Source organism: Hyperoodon ampullatus, assembly GCF_949752795.1.
Source record: "Hyperoodon ampullatus genome assembly, chromosome: 2".
Lineage (NCBI taxonomy): Eukaryota > Metazoa > Chordata > Mammalia > Artiodactyla > Ziphiidae > Hyperoodon > Hyperoodon ampullatus.
Window position 1 is genome coordinate 123,788,501 of NC_136915.1, and position 21,900 is coordinate 123,810,400.

The 21,900-nt window shown below is 41.0% G+C and overlaps 1 protein-coding gene and 1 pseudogene across 4 annotated transcripts in view; one reads left to right on the forward strand and one right to left on the reverse strand.

Moving 5' to 3' along the window:
* Window positions 1-4,347: 4,347 nt before the first annotated feature.
* On the reverse strand, window positions 4,348-5,248 carry LOC307065397 (translocon-associated protein subunit alpha-like; annotated as a pseudogene). The gene has a single exon. The product of its transcript is annotated as a translocon-associated protein subunit alpha-like (transcript).
* A 618-nt stretch (window positions 5,249-5,866) lies between these two features.
* Window positions 5,867-21,900, forward strand: part of SMYD3 (SET and MYND domain containing 3) — a gene marked incomplete at its 5' end in the record, with an annotated part of 751,002 nt that continues 734,968 nt past the window's right edge. For all 3 annotated transcript variants that reach the window (XM_079724186.1, XM_079724187.1, XM_079724188.1), the window contains one exon: window positions 5,867-6,030. In XM_079724186.1, coding sequence (XP_079580312.1) covers window positions 5,867-6,030 — 164 coding nt within the window. The remainder of the gene's footprint in view (window positions 6,031-21,900) is intronic.

Below are 21,900 nucleotides of genomic sequence, written 5' to 3' on the forward strand. Positions count from 1 at the left end.
TGCTCTAGTAATTGGGAATATTCTATGGTAGAATTAGCCCCTGGTTCTCTGGAACTCCTTAGGACATGTTATTTTGTTCAGAAAACGGTTTCTGAGCTCCTTCGATGTACCATGCTTAATGCTAAGCAGTGGTATGAGATGATTATACTAGTAGTGCTGGTGAGTGCTCAGGCATTTTCCTATACTTACAGACATAAAAGCTTTAACTCAGAATAATGATTCCTTACATTTGTAAGGTGAATTAAAGATATTTCAGAATACTTCCATAGGATTTATTCTCATCACTTTGTAAGGTATTATCTTCATTATAAAATTAATAAACAGGCTTGGAAAATTTGCTGAAGGTCACACAGCAGAACTAGGACTCAAATCCATGTCTTTGAAATCCTCACTCACTGCTCTTTCCACTACAGCACAGCCACTTCTAGATTATTTCAGGAAGTGCCAGAAGTTTGCCTCTCCAGGTTGTGAAAGTCAGGCTATTCTTACAGTGCAGGAATATCACCACATGGATTACTTACCAACTGCAAAGTTAAAATGTACCTTTACAATTTAGAGTTTTAGCAGCCACCACTTTTACCAAGTGATCAAACTTAGTTTTATTAATAGTGGACAACCTGATATTATGCACACTCTGATATGATGTGATGCAACAAGAAGTGAACAATATATAATTTGTAGTGTGTTTTTACTAAAAAACACTTAACTTGAATTGAATCAAACCTCTAGTTTCTAACATCTAGATCTAGTCTGAAGTTTACAGGAAATACAGGGAATAGCGGAACAAGTGAAATGGCACTAGGAGAAAATAATAGGCAAATACAGAATGTTGAACATTTTAACAAGAATCCTATCTTGGAATGTTTCTTTTTTTTAATTTTTTAATTTAATTTTATTTTATATTTTTATGCACCAGGTTCTTATTAGTCATCCATTTTATACACATCAGTGTATGCATGTCAACCCAAATCATCTCCCAATTCATCCCACCACCACTCCCACCCACCGCTGCTTCCCCCCACTTGGTGTCCATACGTTTGTTCTCTACTTCTGCATCTCAATTTCTGCCCTGAAAACCGGTTCATCTGTACCATTTTTCTAGGTTCCACATATATGCGTTAATATGCGATATTTGTTTTTCTCTTTCTGACTTACTTCACTCTGTATGACAGTCTCTAGATTCATCCACATCTCTACAAATGACCCAATTTCCTTCCTTTTTATGGCTGAGTAATAGTCCATTGTATAGATATACCACATCTTCTTTATCCATTCTTCTGTCGATGGGCATTTAGGTTGCTTCCATGACCTGGCTATTGTAAATAGTGCTGCAATGAACATTGGGGTGCCTGTGTCTTTTTGAATTATGGTTTTCTCAGGGTATATGCCCAGTAGTGGGATTGCTGGGTCATACGGTAATTCTATTTTTAGTTTTTTAAGGAACCTCCATACTGTTCTCCATAGTGGCTGTTAGGTTGGAATCTTGAAAGAGTCAATGTCATGAAAAAGAAAATGCAATCCCGGTTTTTAAAGAAAAAGTTACCAAAGCCATTCTTAAAGTGAATATGTTTTTTGCTTGTTATTATAGAGTAATTTTCTTAGATGTGATGATATTGTAGTTTTTGGGGTTTTTTTTACAGGTATAGAAAGTTTATAGCTCAGCATTGCCAATATAGTTAATTTGACACCTTAGTCCTTAGTCCTACTTGCAAAGTGATTAATGGCTATACAGTAACTTGTTTTATTGTCATCAGCTTTGGCTCAGATGTTTAAATTCTTAAGCAACTTGGAAAGATTTTTCATTTGTGTTCTGTTTTCTTGTTTTGTGTGTGGGCATGGGTGCAGGTGGGGATTATAATAAAGAAGGATCAGTTCAATATAATGAAGACAGATCAGGAACTAAACAGCTACTAAAATTTCATTTACTGGGACTTCCCTGGTGGTCCAGTGGTTAAGAATCTGCCTTCCAATGCAGGGGACAGGGGTTTGATCCTTGGTCAGGGAACTAAGATCTCACATGCCACAGGGCAACCAAGCCCATGCGCTGCAACTACTGAGCCTGTGTGCTCTGGAGCCCGAGTGCCACAACTAGAGGGCTGGCACATCACAACTAAGACCCAATGCAAACAAGTAAATAAATAAATATTTTAAAAATTTATTTATATATTTTTCATTTACCATTTCCTTACAAAATATATGATGGAGAATACGGCTTAAAGACAGATGGGAAAAGCCTCTTATTTGTTCATACTACTTTACTACTTATCCAGTCTGAGAATAACGCCAAATTTATTTACTACCTAGGGCAAGGGTAACTAAGAGGAATTTTATGAAGTCCAATTAATTTTGGTTCTGAGATCTTAAATGCTTAAAATTTTGGAGTTCTTCAGATTAACTAAAAAAAAATCAACAACCAAAATACCCCAAAGATTAGATAAAAAGCAATTGGTTAGCCATTAACAATTATCCAACTCTTTAACAGATTAGGATTAATTAGTAGACTAATAGTCTGTAGACCAAGGTAACTTTTTTTAAGCAAGATGCTTCTATTAAGGAGAGAAAAATGATCTCTTAAAAACAAAACACTAGAGTAATGGAAATAAAAACAAAAATAAAGAAATGGGACTTAAAATGTTTTGCACAGCAAAGGAAACCATAAACAAGACAAAAATACAACCCTCAGAATGGGAGAAAATATCTGCAAATGAAAAAACAGGCAAAGGATTAATCTCCAAAATATACAAACAGCTCATGGAGCTCAATATCAAAAAAACAAACAATCCAGTTAAAAAATAGGCAGAAGACCTAAATAGACGTTTCACCAAGGAAGACATACAGATGGCCACGAGGTATGTGAAAAGATGCTCAATGCTCAACATCACTAATTATAAGAGAAATATACCTTAGACATAGAGAATGGACCTGAGGACACGGGGTGGGAGGGGGAAGCTGGGGCAAAGTGAGAGTAGCATCAACATATATACAGTACCGAATGTAAAATAGCTAGTGGGAAGCAGCAGCATAGCACAGGGAGATCAGCTCAGTGTTTTGTGACCACCTAGAGGGGTGGGATAGGGAGGGTGGGAGGGGATATGGGGACATATGTATGCATATGGCTGATTCACTTTGGTGTACAGCAGAAACTAACACAGTATTGTGAAGCAATTATACTCCAATAAAGATCTATTTTAAAAAAGTGAGTGGTCTAAAAATCATTCTAGAGCTATTTCTTGGGTCAGAAATAGGACAATGGACAACTCACTTTCCACAAACATACAATTTTCCCTTGCTTCCCTCTGTCCCTCCCTACATCCTCCCTCCTCCCTCCCTTTGTTTTATTTATTTGAAAAATTTATTTATTTTTGGCTGTGTTGAATCCTCATTGCAGTGAGCAGGCTTCTCATTGCAGTGGCTTCTCTTGTTGGGGATCATGGGCTCTAGGTGTGTGGGCTTCAGTAGCTGTGGCGCGTGGGCTCGGTAGTGGTGGTGCATGGGCTTAGTTGCTCCGCGGCATGTGGGATCTTCCCAGACCAGCACTCGAACCTGTGTTCCCTGCGTTGACAGGCGGATTCTTAACCACTGCACCACCAGGGAAGCCCCTTTCTTTTTAAAAGAGAGAAGTTGGTTTTATATATCAAACCCAGAATTTTCATGTTTCCCAATTTTGGTGCTAGAGATCCCCAAATTCCTTAAACTCATTTGGGAAGGTTTCTGAAGGTGCGCATTATAGTAAACAGCAGCAAAATACCAAACCACTTCTATTGCTAAAAAGCAGCTACTCCTGCTTGTGCTTTTAGAATACTAGTTGTAAAACAGCAACAACATGCAAAGTTGTGCCATCAATTGGGATTTGAGGTATTCTAAGGAAAAAACATTGTTTTCTTTAAAAACAGTCCAAGGCAGGATGTCTATAATCATATTGGGCAAATATTGAGTTTTGGGGGAAAATGTCAGAAAACATCCAAAAGGAAGAGACAATAGCATTATATTTAGTGTTCTAAAGGCATGCTTCAGGTAGTTAACTATGATTCTGGTAGGACCAACTGCTCACACGCACACACATAGATTTTAATGGTTAAAAAACCCTCAAGTTTGTTACTTTATTTATTTATTTATTTTTTTGATGCACCACATGACATACAGGATCTTAGTTCCCCGAGGAAGGATGGAACCTGTGTCCCCTGCAGTGGAAGTGCGGAGTCTTAACCACTGGATCACCAGGGAAGTCCCCAGATTTGTTACTTTAGAAAAATAAATGCAGTGGATTTTCAGTAATATTATTGACTCTGATTGCTCAGTCCACACGTAAGTAGTAGTTGCTTTCTATGGTGATAGGGCTTCTCTGCACTAATTCCCATCATGTTGAAAAACACTAGTGCAGGTTAAGTAAAGGCCGAACTGTTGCACAAAGGAAGATTTACTCATCAGATCCCACTGATGTGCCTGTTTCCTGGGCAATTTTCTTGGTGAAGCTTTACTGATTTGATTCAAAGTTTCCTGAGGAATCCAGCTCATGTCAACATCATTCTGACTTGACCTACCCATCTCTACCTCTGTATGGGTCTCTTGTGCTTTCTAGATTCTAGGAGCTGATGAAGGCCAACAACAACAAAGAGCCCAAGACGAGTAAGAAACATATACACAAAGATTGTTTCTCCATCTAACCCATCTTCTGTCTCAATAATTGTAACTGTTTGATAGAAGACAGCATCTTGGAAAATGTTGCTGTTCAAATCTTTGTAGTTCAGATTGATGACCAGACCAAAGGGCCTTCCACCCATGGGCTCTGCAAGAATGAAGAAGTACTCAAAAACTGCCTGCCTCTGGGGCGGCACTACAGTGTTCAGAGGAAGAGCTGTGAAATTCTGGATGTAAAACTGGTAGTCCTGAAGATAATGGAATGAGGTGTCTAGAGATTCAACAATAAAATCTGGTCTGTAAAGCCTACCAGGAACTTCACAATGTTATCTGCTGGAAACTCTCCTTTCACAAACAGGATGGTTGTATCTGCACTCGGTGAAGCTTCAGGTTCACCAGATACATCTTCTTCCTCTTTATCTTCGGCCAAATATGTGGGTTCATCATCTTCCACCTCTGCTTCATCGTCATTTATAGAATCTTCCACTGTTTCTTCATCTTCTGTAAGATCTCGAGCCGCTGCCAATGAGCCTCCAGGATCTCCTCGGAGCAAGAGGCTGGCAGGGAACAGCAGCAGGAGAAGCAGCAGCAGGCGGGGGAGGGACTTCATGGAGCCGCCGCTCCGGCGTCCAGTCCCTGTCCGTTGTAGTTTCATAGCATATTGTTCTTATTCTGTGGAAATGCATGCTACAGTATTTAATTATGACATGTCATGATGTAAAGTATTAGTTATGAAACGTTATGATGTCTGCAACTTTCAAATGGTTCAACACAACTTTCAAGCGGTTCAACAACTTTTATAAACACACACGTACATACACATATACGTACATACACACTGGGAGAAAATGAGCAGAAACCGCAAAATGGTAAGAATTGTTTGATCTAGGTGGAGGGTATACAGGTGTTCACTGAACTGTGCTCTCAACTTCCCGTCTGCATTAAAATTATCCTAATAAAATGTTGGAGGGGAAAAACACCGCCTCTCCTCGCGGAGCCGCCTCGGGTCCGAAAGGCCGGGGGAGCAGGTGGGAAGGCCAGCAACGCCCTCACCCCGACCAGCGGGACCAACCTCGAGACTCCATCTGGGCATGCTCAGAGGCTCCGCCGCGCTCGCCCCGCCCCTCGGGGTACGTGAGCGCAAGGCGCAGGCGCCCGGCTCCCGGCAGCCCGCGAGACGCCAGCTGCGAAACGCGGAGGGCGCTTGAGCTGAGGGGACTCTGCGAGGATGGAGCCGTCGAAAGTGGAAAAGTTCAGCACCGCCGACAGGGGAAACGGGCTGCGCGCGTTGGCGCCGCTGCGCCCCGGAGAGCTGCTTTTCCGCTCGGATCCTTTGGCGTACACGGTGTGCAAGGGGAGTCGTGGTGTCGTCTGCGACTGCTGCCTCCTCGGGTACGTACCTCCCTCGCCCACCTGAGTCCAGAGCAGTGCGGGGTCCGGGGTGCTGAGGGCGTGGCGGGGGGCGCAGCCCTCCCCGGGACTCCCCCTGGCCGTGGCTGCACAAGGTCTCGGCGGTGCCGCCCAGATGCCCAGCCCCGCACTTCCCCAGATGCGCGGCTCCCGGGGGCGCCTCGCAGCTGACAGACTCCGCTTGGCCGTCCGTCCCCTGGGCTGCCTCGGCGGGGGTTGGAGGGACCCCAAGCGCAGCCCCTGCAGCTCTGCAGGGCAGAGCTGGACCCGCTACCACCCCACCCCGCCGTAGTAGTAACTGGAGAGAGCCGGTGGGCAGACTTAAGGGGAAACGTTGGGCCGTGGGTAGTTTTGCTGGGGAACAAAAAAGTCTGTGTCTCGGGCGATAAGCTTCATTGGTGCCGTTGTGGAAATCACAGTTGGCGGAGGTGGGGGTGAGTGGGAGCACGGATGGTGTAAGTCAGGCTGACAGCCGAGGCCTCGCCAAGAAAGTGCGGGGCTCGCAGGACGCGGAAGAATCTTGGTGTTCACGGAGCACTTCCTGTGGTCCAGGTTCTGTTTGGCCTGGGATACAAAGATGAACGGGACGTCCTTAAGAATCCTTAAGGAGCAGATAAGTGAGCGAGATAATTAATTACAGTGTATCAGAAGGGCTGAAATAGAGATGCAGTACTGTGCTGTAGGAGTATAAGTTACTGAGCTTCCATGGTGTGCTTTGCATTTAATGACTGTGCAGGCAGGTCTAACTCTTAACCACCTATCTAGATGCAAGAATTCATGTGAAAGTGTTTTATAAGCCTGTAAGCACTGGATCAATGTAAAGTGCTATGGGAGAGCAATTTATGGAAATGTGTAATATGTATGCACAGTCATAGGAATTGTATTCAAGCAACAATTGTTCTTGAGCTCCTATTACATGTCAAGGAGAAGAGCTCTGTTTGAGATGGCCGGGATGATTTTTTTCCATGACTGCTCTTCCAGACCTATTAGTCTGGGATTGCAGTGGATGGAGGTGAGGGGGTAAGTGCAAAGCTCAAATCAGTAGCTTGACCATTAGTATTACTATGTCCTTATTTGGTTCATAATTGAGAAATTTATTTAATTTTGTATTTTAAAGTTACTTAATTGTATTTGTTGCTTCCTGAAGTAATGATAACAGCAACAACAACAAAAATTCTTTGAGGAGAGAACAATTTGAAGCTTTTGTAAACTGTGTGGTTGAAAACAATTCATTCCTTTCAAGGAATGAAATGCTGAAGGCTTCAACATTGAAAGTTATAGACCTTTGATTCTCATTCAAGCAAATTAGAGAGAAAGCTGGGATGTTCCTCCTGTTAAATCCTTTGGAGGTGTTTCTAGAGTTTGAATGTAGTCCAGAACAGAGAACTTGCTTTTTCTTAAGTCTTATAACATTAATTGATGAAGACGTGGATCATTTTGCAGACAAAACCAGACTGCCAAGTTATTTAGTAGTTGGAATAGAAAAGTTTTGGAATGAATACACGATGACAGATTATTAATTGAATTATCGGAGCTGAACTTGAGTTCATATGGAACATGGAATTGTTCATTTTCCAAATAGACTGCACAAACCCAGCCCTTTGTATGTGGCATACTTCTTGATTTACCATTACAATTCCATTACTGCTATCACTTATTTTTCTTATTGACAAGAACTGTAACGATTTAAACGAAAAAGGAATTTCATGAAAGAGTTTTGGGGAGTTCTCGGCATCCTTTTAAAGTCTAGAGGAAACCCAGCTCTGAAAATGGGCAGGAACCAAGGGAGTTCCACAGTCAGAATTGCACTTCAGAAGTAGATGGGGTTGGGACCTGGAGAGTACGTTCCTTCTGACGCTGCCTGGTAATACTGGGTTCTGCAGCATGTATCGCCAGCACTATGACACTGGACCCTACTGCTATTGCTATTCTTGCCACCACTGCCGCCGCCACTGCTGCTTGGGAAACTGGTTATTGCTGGAAAGTTGCCAGCTCAGCCATGCTTCTTTGTGATATTAGCTTTCTTTCTTTTTTTTTTCTATTTAATTTTTTGGCTGTCCGCAAGGCTTGCCGCATCTCAGTTCCCAGACCAGGGACTGAACCTAGACCGTGGCAGTAAAAGCCCGGAATCCTAACCACTAGGCAACCAGGGAACTCTGGATATTAGCTTCTGATTCACAGTTCTCAGAGGGGGTCTTGGATTGGTTGAGCTTGGGTCACTGCCTGCATCCTAGCTACAAGGGAAGTTGAGAAGGTGAGTAGTTGGCCTTCGTGGCTTTTAAGAAAGGAGGCAGGTTCTACTTCCCACCATATGCATATTATAATGGGGAAATCAGCAAACATAAACATAGGAAAGGTAATATCAGTAAATGCTAAGGATCCAAACAAAACAAACTCAAACAAACAAATGGATTTTTTTATACTGGACTAACAAACACTTGTTTATTAGTACTTTACACACACAAAAGTATTTGCACTTAATTTTGGATTGCTAGGACATAGTTCACAAGTGCTGAACTAGTGCTGCTAGTAGTAGGAGCTCTGTTGAACACTTCTGCTTCAGTGGTTGTTGCGTTTCTGAAGTGCTTAGTTGGGAATCACCGCAGCCTGAGGGTAGTGTTAGAGAAATCAAACTTTGGTGCGTTGTCTTATGCAGTTTTCTACCAATATTGAATGCTCATCACTGGGGGGATACAATTCTGTGTTCCTTATCACCTTGTAAGTAAAATTTGTTTCTTTACTTATTAGCTGTGAAGTCCTTAAGAGTAGATGTCTTTCAATTTTTATAAACCCCAGTGCCTGGCATGTAGTAAGCTTTTAATTTGTAGTATGAACATCTCGCAGAATTCTCCTCTAGTTGTTTTTGTCCTTTTGCTGCCTTCCATTTGAATTAAGAAATGGAATGAAAATATTAGTTTGTAACGAATAACAACAGTTCCATGGGAAGTGGGGGGGACCAAACTAGAATGAAAGAACAGGCATTTATTGTAATTACTTCATTACTGTCCAGATCATTTATTGTTATAAGATTCTACCTGATTTCCTTTGGCCTTGGGCTGTTTTGATTAGTGCTTTAGTTCTTGCATATTTATTTTTATTAATAGAGAAACTTAAACCTGCTTCATGACTTCTCTTGCTTTTTTCCTTTCATGAAGGATTGGCTTCTGTTTTTTTGCGTTGTGAGTGGGAAAGAATGAGGTATATAAATTGGAGAAAGATTAAATGACAATGAAATTGTGACCTGAAATAATTTATATTATCCTTTTTCTGCTGTTGCACACTTTTTTTTTTTTTTTTTTTTTTTTTTGCGGTACGCGGGCCTCTCACCGTTGTGGCCTCTCCTGCTGTGGAGCACAGGCCCTGGTCGCGCAGGCCCAGCGGCCACGGCCCACGGGCCCAGCCGCTCCGCGGCACGTGGGATCCTCCCGGACCGGGGCACGAACCCGCGTCCCCTGCGTCGGCAGGCGGACTCCCAACCACTGCGCCACCAGGGAAGCCCTGCACACATTTTTAATTTGATGGAGCTGGAGAAGATTGACAAGGGTTATTTGTGTCTTCTGTTTGTTTTGGTATATGTAGCACATAAACTTCCATTGTAATTATTTTGTTTGTAGGTTGCCCCACTTAAGTGACCTAAGTCTAATCTTTATACATCTGGGACCTAGTACACAAGAGATGCTAACTGTTGGAGTTGTGAAGGGATACTATTTTGGGGAATTTAAAGTCATTCTATGTCTGTTTTTGGTTTTCTAAAGTTCCAAGTTACCTGCAGTTTCCATATCAAGAGCTTCCATGGCAAACTCTAATAATAGTTTCTTCTGTAGGGTAAAGAGGGTATTTCTTCCTCACTAAAGCCGAGTATGAGGCTTAGTGCCTCCCAGGAGGAAGGAGAATGAATTGGAAGTGGAAAGCCCATCTTTTTTCAGCCCTGGTGGCTTATGGGAAGCAGGGGATAGAGGTGGGGAAAATAGATTGTGAGAAACATATGTTCTGACCTTCCTTGTCTGGCCAAAGTTCTGGGGTTGGGGTGAGGGTATTAAGTCGGTTGGCGGGGCAGTCAAAAGTAGAAGGCCTTAAAAAAAAAAAAAAAAAGAAAAAAGTAGAAGACCTCTGGCTCTGTTCCTTATTTGAAATCTTGAGAGCTGTGTAGGCTGTTGCTGTGCCAACATTGAGGGCTAGGGCATAGCAGTGGTAAGAGAAAGTGGCCGGCTGCATGAGTCTGTGGTAGCAGGGGATTCTGAAGTGCTCTCATGTCACTTCAGGGATGTGGACAAGCTTAGAGGCCTGGTGGAACAGCAGACATCATGACGAAGGACTGTGTGACTCTAGGTCAGTCAGGAACATGGAGACCAGAGATGGGAGGCAGCATGACATCCCAAAAGGTGAGATGGCACCAGTCCAGTCATAGGACCTGATCACTGCCTAGCAGCAGAGACCAGTGAGGATCCATAGAGACGTCAAGATCTGAGGTCTTGCCACCATAAGGGTGTCCCATAAGCCTCACTTGGAGAAATATTTACTTGGAAGTGACTGTTGAAACCAGCTCTGGTAAGGAGTTAAACTTAAATGTCTGAATATTAACTGGAAGAGACTGAGATATTATTTGGCAAATATTGCATTTCTGGCTATTTACTAGGGTGAGTGTTCTTGAGGAAGCTTGGATTAATTATAGAAAAAACAGCCCCATGTTCATGAGACAGAGTAGATCAATTATAGGAAATAAAGCAACTAACTACCTTTGAGCTACAGTGTGGGTAAATATGATCAGGCAGTAAAGGGCAAAAAAAAAAGAACACTGGTGAGATGATGTAATCCGTCTTGGCCAAGGACTGAACCTGGGTTGGAAGCAGGAGGGAATACCGTCTTATACTGGGGTAAGAAGAAGAGGTGCCTGAGAAGGTAACAGCAGTGACTGCAAGGCTTGAGGACAACTAGGGAGGCGGCTGCTGAGTGACAGAGTCTCAGAGAGGAGAAGGTGTGAAATATTCTTCTAGGAGAGGAAAGTGAATTGCTTAGGAAAATATAGCGGGGTTGCTGGGAAGTGCACTTAGAACTTTTGTTCATTTATTTACTGTGAGAGCAGTTAGCAGACTAGTGCTCTTTTCTCCCAGTGCTCGGCAGTTTGACTGTGAGAACTGGGCTCACCCAGGACTGCCTGGTTACCATGATGGGTGGAGAGAGGAAGCAGGAAGCTGAAGTCGTGGGCAAGGAAGAGTGTAATCATGGACCATATTTCTAAGGTAGGGACTGAGGTCACGAGGAAGGTGATGGACAGTGAAATGTGGTGGAAGCAATGGATTAGAGGACCTGATGTGCTCAAAGCGATGGTGGAGTGGTCAGAGGATGGGATGACTTGACATATATATGCTTTAGAAGTAGTGTGTGATTTGGTACCACAGGGTTTAGGGTATGCAGAAAGTGGCTAAGGTAGGGAATAAGAAAAATGTTGGAATGATCAGGAGACTGAGAGGCTGAGGTGTTAGATGAATCTTCAAAATAAGTGAAGTTACCAAGAATGCTAGGCATTGGAAGGAATAGTTTCAACAAAGGCAGAATTCTCATTTTGGCTTCCTGACCCGGGGTTTAAGGGCTGACCAGAAAGAGCCAAGTGGAGACAGGGAGGCACTCACTTCTGTTCAAATAGTGTATAAAAGACATTCTATGGGTTTACAGCTGGTTTTGTGAAGTATCCCAGCACCAGGTGCAAGTGAGCTGCTGTAGTGTTGCAGACTCTTCCTGGGAGGATGGGCTTGGAAGGTGGAAAGACTAGCAAAATCTTCTCAAGGGAAGAACCTTGAGAGATGCATTGAAATCAGGGTTTGCACATTCCTGGACAATGGCTAATGGGCTTACTGGAGGGTCAAGGACTTAGAGTAAAATAAAGTAGAAGGATTGATAATGAGGTCGGTTGGGAAAGGACTCTTTGGATATGACTTCCATTTTTCTTTTTAAGTGGGAGTTATAATTCCTGTTTCTTTTGCTTCTTCCTTTTCTTCTGCATGGAAGTTTGGTGAAGGGCTATATGGCAGAGCCCTGAGCCTGAAAACATTTGGTCCATGTGAATGCCACAGCAGAGGACGTTCTTAATCAGACAGGAGGACCTGCTTTGTGGATAGCAATAAGTTCTCCTTCTTCAGACAGCCTGGTGCTTGTTCAAGGGCTCAAGAACAGAGCAACCATGGGGACAGGGATGGAGGCTGGTGCCTAGAACTCAACAGTGCAGGCTTCCTCACACCATGGCTATTGTGGCTTCTACTGGTACAGAGTGCCCAGTTTGTTAGGGATCCTGAGTTCCCCAAATGGCAGCACATGTTTGGGAACCTGGCCAGCTGGTGTCAGGTTTTTATTTTAGACCCTTTTTTTTTTTTTTTTTTTGCGGTACGCGGGCCTCTCACTGTTGTGGCCCCCCCACTGCGGAGCGCAGGCTCCGGACGCGCAGGCCCAGCGGCCACAGCTCACGGGCCCAGCCACTCCGCGGCACGTGGGATCCTCCCGGCCCGGGGCACGAACCCGTGCTCCCTGCATCAGCAGGCGGACTCCCAACCACTGCGCCACCAGGGGAGCCCCTATTTTAGACCCTTTTGTCATGGAGGAATCATTGATTTGTTCTCATTGGAACACTCATTTTTTCCTGCCCTTGGATTTGCCTTTTCTACTTGTGCTGCCATCTCTGAGACCCACTGAAATCTTCTGTGAAGCCGTGCTATTCCTTACAAGATTGGCTCTGACCTTCACAGAAAGAGAATTGAAGCAGCGGGCTAATACCTATGGTTTGACTGCTCTTGACTTACGCTGTCATTTGAGGCAGCTGATTTCATACACCAGTGGTTCTTAAACTTCAGTCTCAGGACCACTTTACCCTCTTAAAAATTATAGAAAAAGATTTCATAGGAGGGTTTAAAAAAAAAGTTATTTAGGGCCCTGCAGGGGTTTAAACAAAACATAACCATGCAAGCAGTGTGGTTATATTTATTGATTTTACTGCTTAAAATATTAAAACTGATAAGTTTTGAAATTATATACAGTCGGCCCTCCATGGATCAAAGGTATTCAGGGGACAGAAGAAGTCCAGAAAGTTCCAAAAAGCAAAACTTGAATTTGCAGTGCAAAGGCAACTATTTACATAGCATTTACCTTTTATTTACAACTATTTACATACATTTACATTGTATTAGGTATTATAAATAATCTAGAGATGATTTAAAGTATATTAAAGGATGTGTGTAGGTTGTATGTAAATAGTATGCCATTTTACATAAGGGACTTGATCGTCTGAGGATTTTAGTATTGTGAGGGTCCTGGAACCAATCCACTGCAGATACCAAGGGACAATTGGATTTAAACATAATGAATCATTGCATTTTGACAAGGATTTTAATGACACAGACTGTATTTGCAAAACAAAAGAAAATTTGCTGAGAAAATTCGCTTGCTTTCATTTTTGTATGTCTCTTTAATGTCTGGCTTAATAAAACACCCTCAGATTCTCACAACTGCTCCTGCATTTAGTGTATTGTAAAATAACAAGTCATTTAGCCTCTAGAAAACTCCACTGTACATTGTGAGAGAAAGAGAATAAAAAAGACAAAAAATGTCTTAGTATTATCATGAAAATAGTTTTGACCTCGTGGGCCTCCTGAAAGGGCTTTGGAGTCCGGGGACCATACTTTGAGAACCACCGTTATAAAACACTGTACATGTCTTTTGTGACATTTGGAGAGGCTCAGATTTGTTCTCTAGTGTATGTTGTGAACCATGAACAATATTTGTTCTGGTTTTCTTGTAACCTGCCAGGATATACTGGGATCAGGAACCAAAGTATGGAGTTAGTGCCTCTCTGTTAGGATGACTTGTTCAACGTTTGCTTCCCATCTTCTAACTCTGGCAGGTTCTGGTCGTTTAAGAGTCAAGGGACTTGCGATGGTCATTAACCTTGATTATTAAGGGAAAGTAAGAGAGCCATTTTCCATTTACTTGTTAACCACAGTATGTGATGACTGAAAATTATTATTCAATAGCTAATATTGATTATCACTTACTAAGCAATGACAGGCATGATTTTAAGCGCTTTACCTTAAATAGTACTTCACTTAATTCTCATAATGACTCTAAAATAAAGTGTCTATTATGTTCCTTGTAAGCACAGCTGTGAACTAGAGAGCATTCAGACATTTGTAGGAGTGTAAATTGGTATGCCCCTTTGGAGGGCAATTTGGTAGTACCTAGCAAAATTGAGCACTGTGTTTTCTTGACCCTATTTTTGGGATTCTGACAAATGAAAATAACAATGGTTGCACAAGGATACTTAGTATAGCATTTTGGTAATTAAGAAAAAAGGAGAGAGAATTTTAATGTGCATTAATAGGGACTGGTTAAGTTATGGTGCAGCCATATTGTAGAATCCATGTAGCTGTTAAGATTGAAGTGGATCTGTTTCTACAGTAGATGTGGAAACATTGGATGTGGAAACATCCAGTATGTGTGTAGAAGTCTGGAAGAACACCCCAGAATTCTAATATGGTTACTTTTGGAGGATGGGACTTGGAGGGGGGAAGATATCCTTTTGTACTTTATATATTTTGTATTTTTTAAAGCTTGTATCACTTTCTGTAATTAAAGATTTGAATAAACTTTGAGAAAGTCTTTGTTTCATTTGGAATTGTATAAAAGGGTGGTGCTGCTTGGGATGAAGATGACTTTGAAATTTTTGCCAGTTTATGTCTGCTTTTTTTTTTCTTTGAGTTGCCAGCTGATTAGACCAAGAGTGAACCTCTTGATAAAACATGAGCCAGGTGAGCCAGTTACTGGCTGGCCATTGGCATTAGAATTTGAACTGAGAGAAGTAGACCTTATGTTCATGGTCCTCATCATAATTCTCCTTGCTCTGACTTTGCTCAGGCCTGGTTATGCAGCTTTCCGTGGTGTTTCTGAGATATCACAGTATCCATTAGTAAACTTTATTCATTTTCCTTGGGTGGATACATAAGATGACTACATTTCTGAGCCTCCTTGCAGTTAGACTGGGGCTTGTGACTCAGTTTTGGCCAATGGAGTTTGGGCTAGAGGTTGCACAAGCCACTTCCAGGTCTACCACAAAATATCCTGTGCCATGTTCTCTGCTCTCTCTTACCTTGTCTTGATGACTGTGGAGGCAGTGAGTTGAGATGGAGAAAACAAGAAGTATGAGTCATGGCATGGAAGAGAGCTGCTCTGGGGAATCACTCTGCATGCACCAGATTTAGTAGGAGCTAGAAATAAATCTGTTAAGTCACGTAGAGGAGCCCTTATTTAACTTTAATGTGCATAAGAATCACCTGAAGATCTTGTTAAAGTGCAGATTCTGATTCAATAAGGTCTGGGTTGCGTGTAAGATTCTGTGTTTCTAACAAACTCCTAGGTGATGCTAAAGCTGCTGGTCTGCTGATCACACACGCATAGCAGAGACTTAAAAGGGTAAATGAAATGACTTATAGCCTACCGTAAGTACTCAGTAAACACTTATCCAGTGGATATTTGAGCTTCCTGAATAAGATGAAAAGGAATTAGACACTATACATACATAATCAAATGTTTAAATGATTCCTAAGTGCATATCTCTTTTATGTATCATGGACTGGAATTTAGTTTTAGTATTATGTGTGCAGAAAATATGAAATGAGAACCTGGAATTATCTTAAAGATCATTTTGAACATTTACTTATTTTTGAAATTTTATTTATTTATTTATTTATTTTTGGCTGCATTGGGTCTTCATTGCTGCACACGGGCTTTCTCTAGTTGCAGCGAGCTGGGGCTACTCTTCATTCCGTTGCGCGGGCTTCTCATGGCGGTGGCTTCTCCTGTTGCAGAGTGTAGGCTCTAGGCACGAGCTTCAGTAGTTGCAGCAGACATGTTTTTCTTTTTAACAGAACATTCCTTATTTTAGGTATCACATCTGGAGGTTAACAAGGTCCTTTCATTGATAGTGTGAAACTGATCACTCAGTCAAGCTGTTGTCCTATTTTTGCCACTGTGTATTATTTTTCCCCGCAGCCAGTTTGTGGGGAGACGTTGTAAGATCATGGAAATATCCTGTTCATTAAAATTTCCCCTGAGATTTATGCATCCGTGGATTATTGATTGAATCTTTGGTATAATAGTTGAAAAATGCTAATTTTTCACCTATAGCACTCCTCCACACTTGCCAGTTGACATTCAGTTCAGCATTCTACCATAAGAGCCTGTCCTTCCTTATTAGTTATCTTGTTATTATCAGTATGGACTCACGTATTTCCATTTTTTCAGTGGTTTAGAATTAATTAGGTACCTAATTGTTTTGGTACTCAAATTGTCCCAGATCTTTTTTTAGTATGAAACCTTTCAAGGTAGATCCTGTGTCCTTGTGATACGCCCCCAAGTTTTCTTTCTTCCTCCCTCCTTCCTCCCTCCCTCCCTTCCTTTCTTCCTTCCTTCTTTCTTTTCTTTCTTTCTCCCTCCCTCTCTCTTTCTACCTACCCTTCCTTTTCTTTCCTTCTCTTCTCTCTCTCTTTTTTTTTTTCTTTAACACTTCCTTGCTTTCTGGCATAACAGATGTTCTAGACTCATCCTGTACCCATCCTGCCAAAACTCTGGAATCAGTATTTCTCTGAGGATTCCTGGTTTCTTTTAGTGAGGAATAATATTAGAGACCAAGATCTGAGTGCTAGATATGCTCACTGGCCCTGGGATGTTTTTGCTCTTTGACTCTTTCAGAGGACAGAGGAAGTATGCAGGTTCATGCAAATATGCATACATATACACATACATACACATATTTTAGAAATCATGAGTTCACATCAGTACTTTCAATTCTGACTTGTCTCCTCAGGGTTCTTTCTTGCCTTTCGCTGTTCTATAATTGTATATCCTTTCTGGCTCAGTGAGAACTCTGGCCCTCAAAAGCCTCAATGTATTTACTCATTTGTTCAACTCTATATAATACCTAAAATTGTTTCAGAATTGCTTTGCCCACATCATTACCAAAAAGACCCTATTTGAAACAGTACAGAATTTGTTAACAATTTCCCTTTCCCCTCTACTCTGCCAAAGATTGAGAATATACAGTTAAATACTGTGTTCGTTTTACATTCTTTCTTTTTTTCCCCTTCATTATATTTATTGGTATTTATTAGAAATACAATTGAGGGACTTCCCTGGTAGCCCAGTGGTTATGAATCCGCCTGCCAATGCAGGGGACACGGGTTTGATCCCTAGTCCGGGAAGATCCCACATGCTGCGGAGCAGCTAAGCCCATGTGCCACAACTACTGAGACCTGCATGCCACAACTACTGAAGCCTGCGCACCCTAGAGCCTACGCCACAACTACTGAGCCCACGCGCTGCAGCTACTGAAGCCCATGCACCTAGAGCCCGTGATCTGCAACAAGAGAAGCCACTGCAATGAGAAGCCTGTGCTTGCTGCAACTAGAGAAAGCCTGTGCACACCAACGAAGACCCAACACTGCCAAAAAAATAATTAAAAAAAAAAAAGAAATACAATTGAGTTCATTTGTTTCAGTTTGCTTTCAGTTTTAGTTTTTCCCCCTCATCCTTTTTGATTTAATTTTGTATTTTGAATATATGGAACATCCACATGCTTCTAAAACTCAAACTATGAAAAAGAGAAGTGTTAGCCCCCCTCCCATATTCATACTGTTCCTCCCTGCCACCCCTTGTAGGTAAGCAAGTTCATTGTTTTCTGGTTTATCTTCTCTCTGTCTCTCTCTCTTTGGTAAAGAGAAGCAAATATATGTGTTTATTATTTTCCATTCTTACACAAAAGGTAGCATACTGTATTTGCTCTTTTGCATTTGCTTTCTTCACTTAAAAAATCTACTCCATATCGTATTTACAGAGATCTTTCTTATTCTTTTTTATAGCTCCAAAGTACTCCATTTTATGTGTGTACCATAGTTTCTAATTCCCTATGCTTGGACATTTAGGTAATTTCCAGTGTTTTGCAATTGTGAATAGTGCTGTAATCAATAACCTTGCGCATAGGTGTTTTTATATTGTTGCCGGTATACACTCAGGGTAAATTCCTAGGAGTGGGATTGTTAGGTGAACATGTAAATGCCTATGTGTGGGGCAGCACCATTTCACATCTCCACTAGCAACATATCAGTATGAGAGTGCTGGTTTTCCTCAGCTTTGCAGACTCAGTGTACTGTCAACCTTTTGAATTTTTACCAGTCTGATGGGTGAGCAGTGGTATCTCAGTATAGTTTTTGGTTTGCATTTAAATTGTATTATCAATAAAGTTAAACATCTTTTCATATGTTTAAAGGCCATGATTATATCAATATCTCTTTGTGAATTGTCTATATATCTTTTGCCTGTTTTTCTGTAAGACTTTTGTTCTTTCCTTCAAATTTAAAACTTTTTTGTATATTAGAGATATTAGTCTTATGTTTGAGAAATATTGCAAATATTTTCTTTCTGGTTGTCATTTGTGTTTTAACTTTTCTTGTGATAGAGTAATTCGCATGTTTTCTTCTAGAATTTGTATACTTTAAATCTTTACATTTAGATCTCTGATTCATTTGAGTTTATTCTTATGTATGGTGTAAGGAATGGATCTAATTTTATCTTTTTCCAAATGGATATCCAGTTGTTCCATTTATTAGGAAGATTATTTTTGTCCCAATGATTGGCTCCAGTAATCATATTCTAGATCATATACTAATTGGGTCTAACACTTGACTTTCTACTCTTTTCCATTGGTTTATCTGTCTATTTATGCATAGGTACCACACTGTTTTTAATTACAGATAATTTAATTTCTAGGAATACTCTTATGTCATCTTCAAACGTGTAGTTTCTTCTTTTTCAATTTTTATGCCTCTAAGTGTTCTTTCTAGGCTAATTACTTTGAGTAATGCTTCCAGAACAATGTTTAATAGTCGTGAAGATAGTTGGCATTCTTGTGTTGTTACTGGCCATTAGGGCTTCCTTATTAATTAAGGTGCTGGTTTATGACTCAGGTACATATATTTTATCATGTTAAGGAGGCATTCATTCATTTACATTTTATCATGAGTTTATTTATTAACAGCTTTATTGGAGTATAATTGCTTTACATTGCTGTGTTAGTTTCTGCTGTATAACAGAGTGAATCAGCCAAATGCATACATATATACCCATATCCCCTCCCTCTTCCGTCTCCCTCCCACCCTCCTTATCCCACCCCTCTAGGTGGTTGCAAAGCACTGAGCTCATCTCCCTGTGCCATGCAGCTGCTTCCCAGTAGCTATCTATTTTACATCTGGTAGAGTATATATGTCAATGCTACTACTCTCTTACTTCCTCCCAGCTTACCCTTCCCCCTCCCCGTGTCCTCAAGTCCATTCTCTACGTCTGTCTTTATTCATATCTTTCCCCTAGCTTCATTAGAAGCTTTTTTTTTTTAGATTCCATATATATGTGTTAGCATATAGTATTTGTTTTACTCTTTCTGACTTCACTCTGTATGACAGACTCTAGGTCCATCCACCTCACTACAAATAACTCAGTTTCGTCTTTTTATAGCTGAGTAATATTCCATTGTACATATGTGCCACATCTTCTTTATCCATTCATCTGTTGATGGGCACTTAGGTTGCTTCCATGTCCTGGCTATTGTAAATAGTGCTGTAATGAACATTGTGGTACATGACTCTTTTTGAATTATGGCTTTCTCTGGGTATATGCCCAGTGGTGGGATTGCTGGGTCAGGTGGTAGTTCTATTTTTAGTTTAGTTTTTTTTTTTTTTTTGCGGTACGCAGGCCTCTCACTGTTGTGGCCTCTCCCGTTGCGGAGCACAGGCTCTGGACGCGCAGGCTCAGCAGCCATGGCTCACGGGCCCAGCTGCTCCGCGGCATGTGGGATCTTCTTGAACCAGGGCACGAACCCGTGTCCCCTGCATTGGCAGGCGGACTCTCAACCACTGCACCACCAGGGAAGCCCTATTTTTAGTTTTTTAAGGAACCTCCATACTGTTCTCCATAGTGGTTGTATCAATTTACATTCCCACCAACAGTGCAAGAGGGTTCCCTTTTCTCCACACCCTCTCCAGCATTAATTGTTTGATTTTTTGATGACGGCCATTCTGACTGGTTTGAGGTGATATACCTCACTGTAGTTTTGACTTGCATTTCCCTAATGATTAGTGATGTTGAGCATCCTTTCATGTGTTTGAAGGCAATCTGTATATCTTCTTTGGAGAAATGTCTATTTAGGTCTTCTGCCCATTTTTGGATTGGGTTTTTTTTTTTTTTTCTGATGTTGAACTGCATGAGCTGCTTGTAGATTTTGGAGATTAATCCTTTGTCAGTTGCTTTGTTTGCAAATATTTTCTCCCATTCTTAGGGTTGTCTTTTCATCTTTTTTATGGTTTCCTTTACTGTGCAAAAAGCTTTTAAGTTTTATTAGGTCCCATTTGTTTATTTTTGTTTTTATTTCCCTTTCTCTAAGAGGTGGGTCAAAAAGGATCTTGCTGTGATTTATGTCATAGAGTGTTCTGCCTATGTTTTCCTCTAAGAGTTTTATAGTGTCTGGCCTTAAATTTAGGTCTTTAATCCATTTTGAGTTTATTTTTGTGTATGGTGTTAGGAAGCATTCTAATTTCATTCTTTTACATGTAGCTGTCCAGTTTTCCCAGCACCACTTATTGAAGAGGCTGTCTTTTCTCCATTGTATACTCTTGCCTAGAGATAAGGTGACCATAGGTGTGTGTGTTTATCTGTGGGCTTTCTGTCCAGTTCCATTGAGCTATATTTCTGTTTTTGTGCCAGTACCATACTGTCTTGATTACTGTAGCTTTGTAGTATAGTCTGAAGTCTTGAGAGCTTGATTCCTCCAGCTCTGTTTTTCTTTCTCAAGATTGCTTTGGCTATTCGGGGTCTTTTGTGTTTCCATACAAATTGGGAAATTTTTTGTTCTAGTTCTGTGAAAAGCGCCATTGGTAGTTTGATAGGGATTGCATTGAATCTGCAGATTGCTTTAGGTAGTAGAGTCATTTTCACAATGTTGATTCTTCCAACCCAACAACATGGTATATCTCTCCATCTGTTTGTATCATCTTTAATTTCTTTCATCACTGTCTTACCATTTTCTGCACACAGGTCTTTTGTCTCCTTAGGTAGGTTTATTCCTAGGTATTTTATTCTTTTTGTTGCAATGGTAAATGGAAGTGATTTCTTAATATCTCTTTCAGATTTTTCATCATTAGTGTATAGGAATGCAAGAGATTTCTGTGCATTAGTTTTGTATCCTACTACTCTACCAAATTCATTGATTAGCTCTAGTAGTTTTCTGGTAGCATCTTTAGGATTCTCTATGTACAGTATCATGTCATCTGCAAACAGTGACAGTTTTACTTCTTCTTTTCCAATTTGGATTCCTTTTATTTCTTTTTCTTCTCTGATTGCTGTGGCTGGAACTTCCAAAACTGTGTTAAATAATAGTGGTGAGAGTGGGCAACCTTGTCTTCTTGTTCCTGATCTCAGTGGAAATGGTTTCAGTTTTTCACCATTGAGAACGATGTTGGCTGTGGGTTTGTCATATATGGCCTTTATTATGTTGAGGTAAGTTCCATCTATGCCTACTTTCTGGAGGGTTTTTATCATAAATCGGTGTTGAATTTTGTTGAAAGCTTTTCCTGCATCTATTGAGATGATCATATGGTTTTTCTCCTTCAATTTGTTAATGTGGTTTATCACATTGATTGATTTGCATACATTGAAGAATCCTTGCATTCCTGGGATAAACCCCACTTGATCATGGTGTATGATGATTTTAATGTGCCGTTGGATTTTGTTTGCTAGTATTTTGCTGAGGATTTTTGCATCTATGTT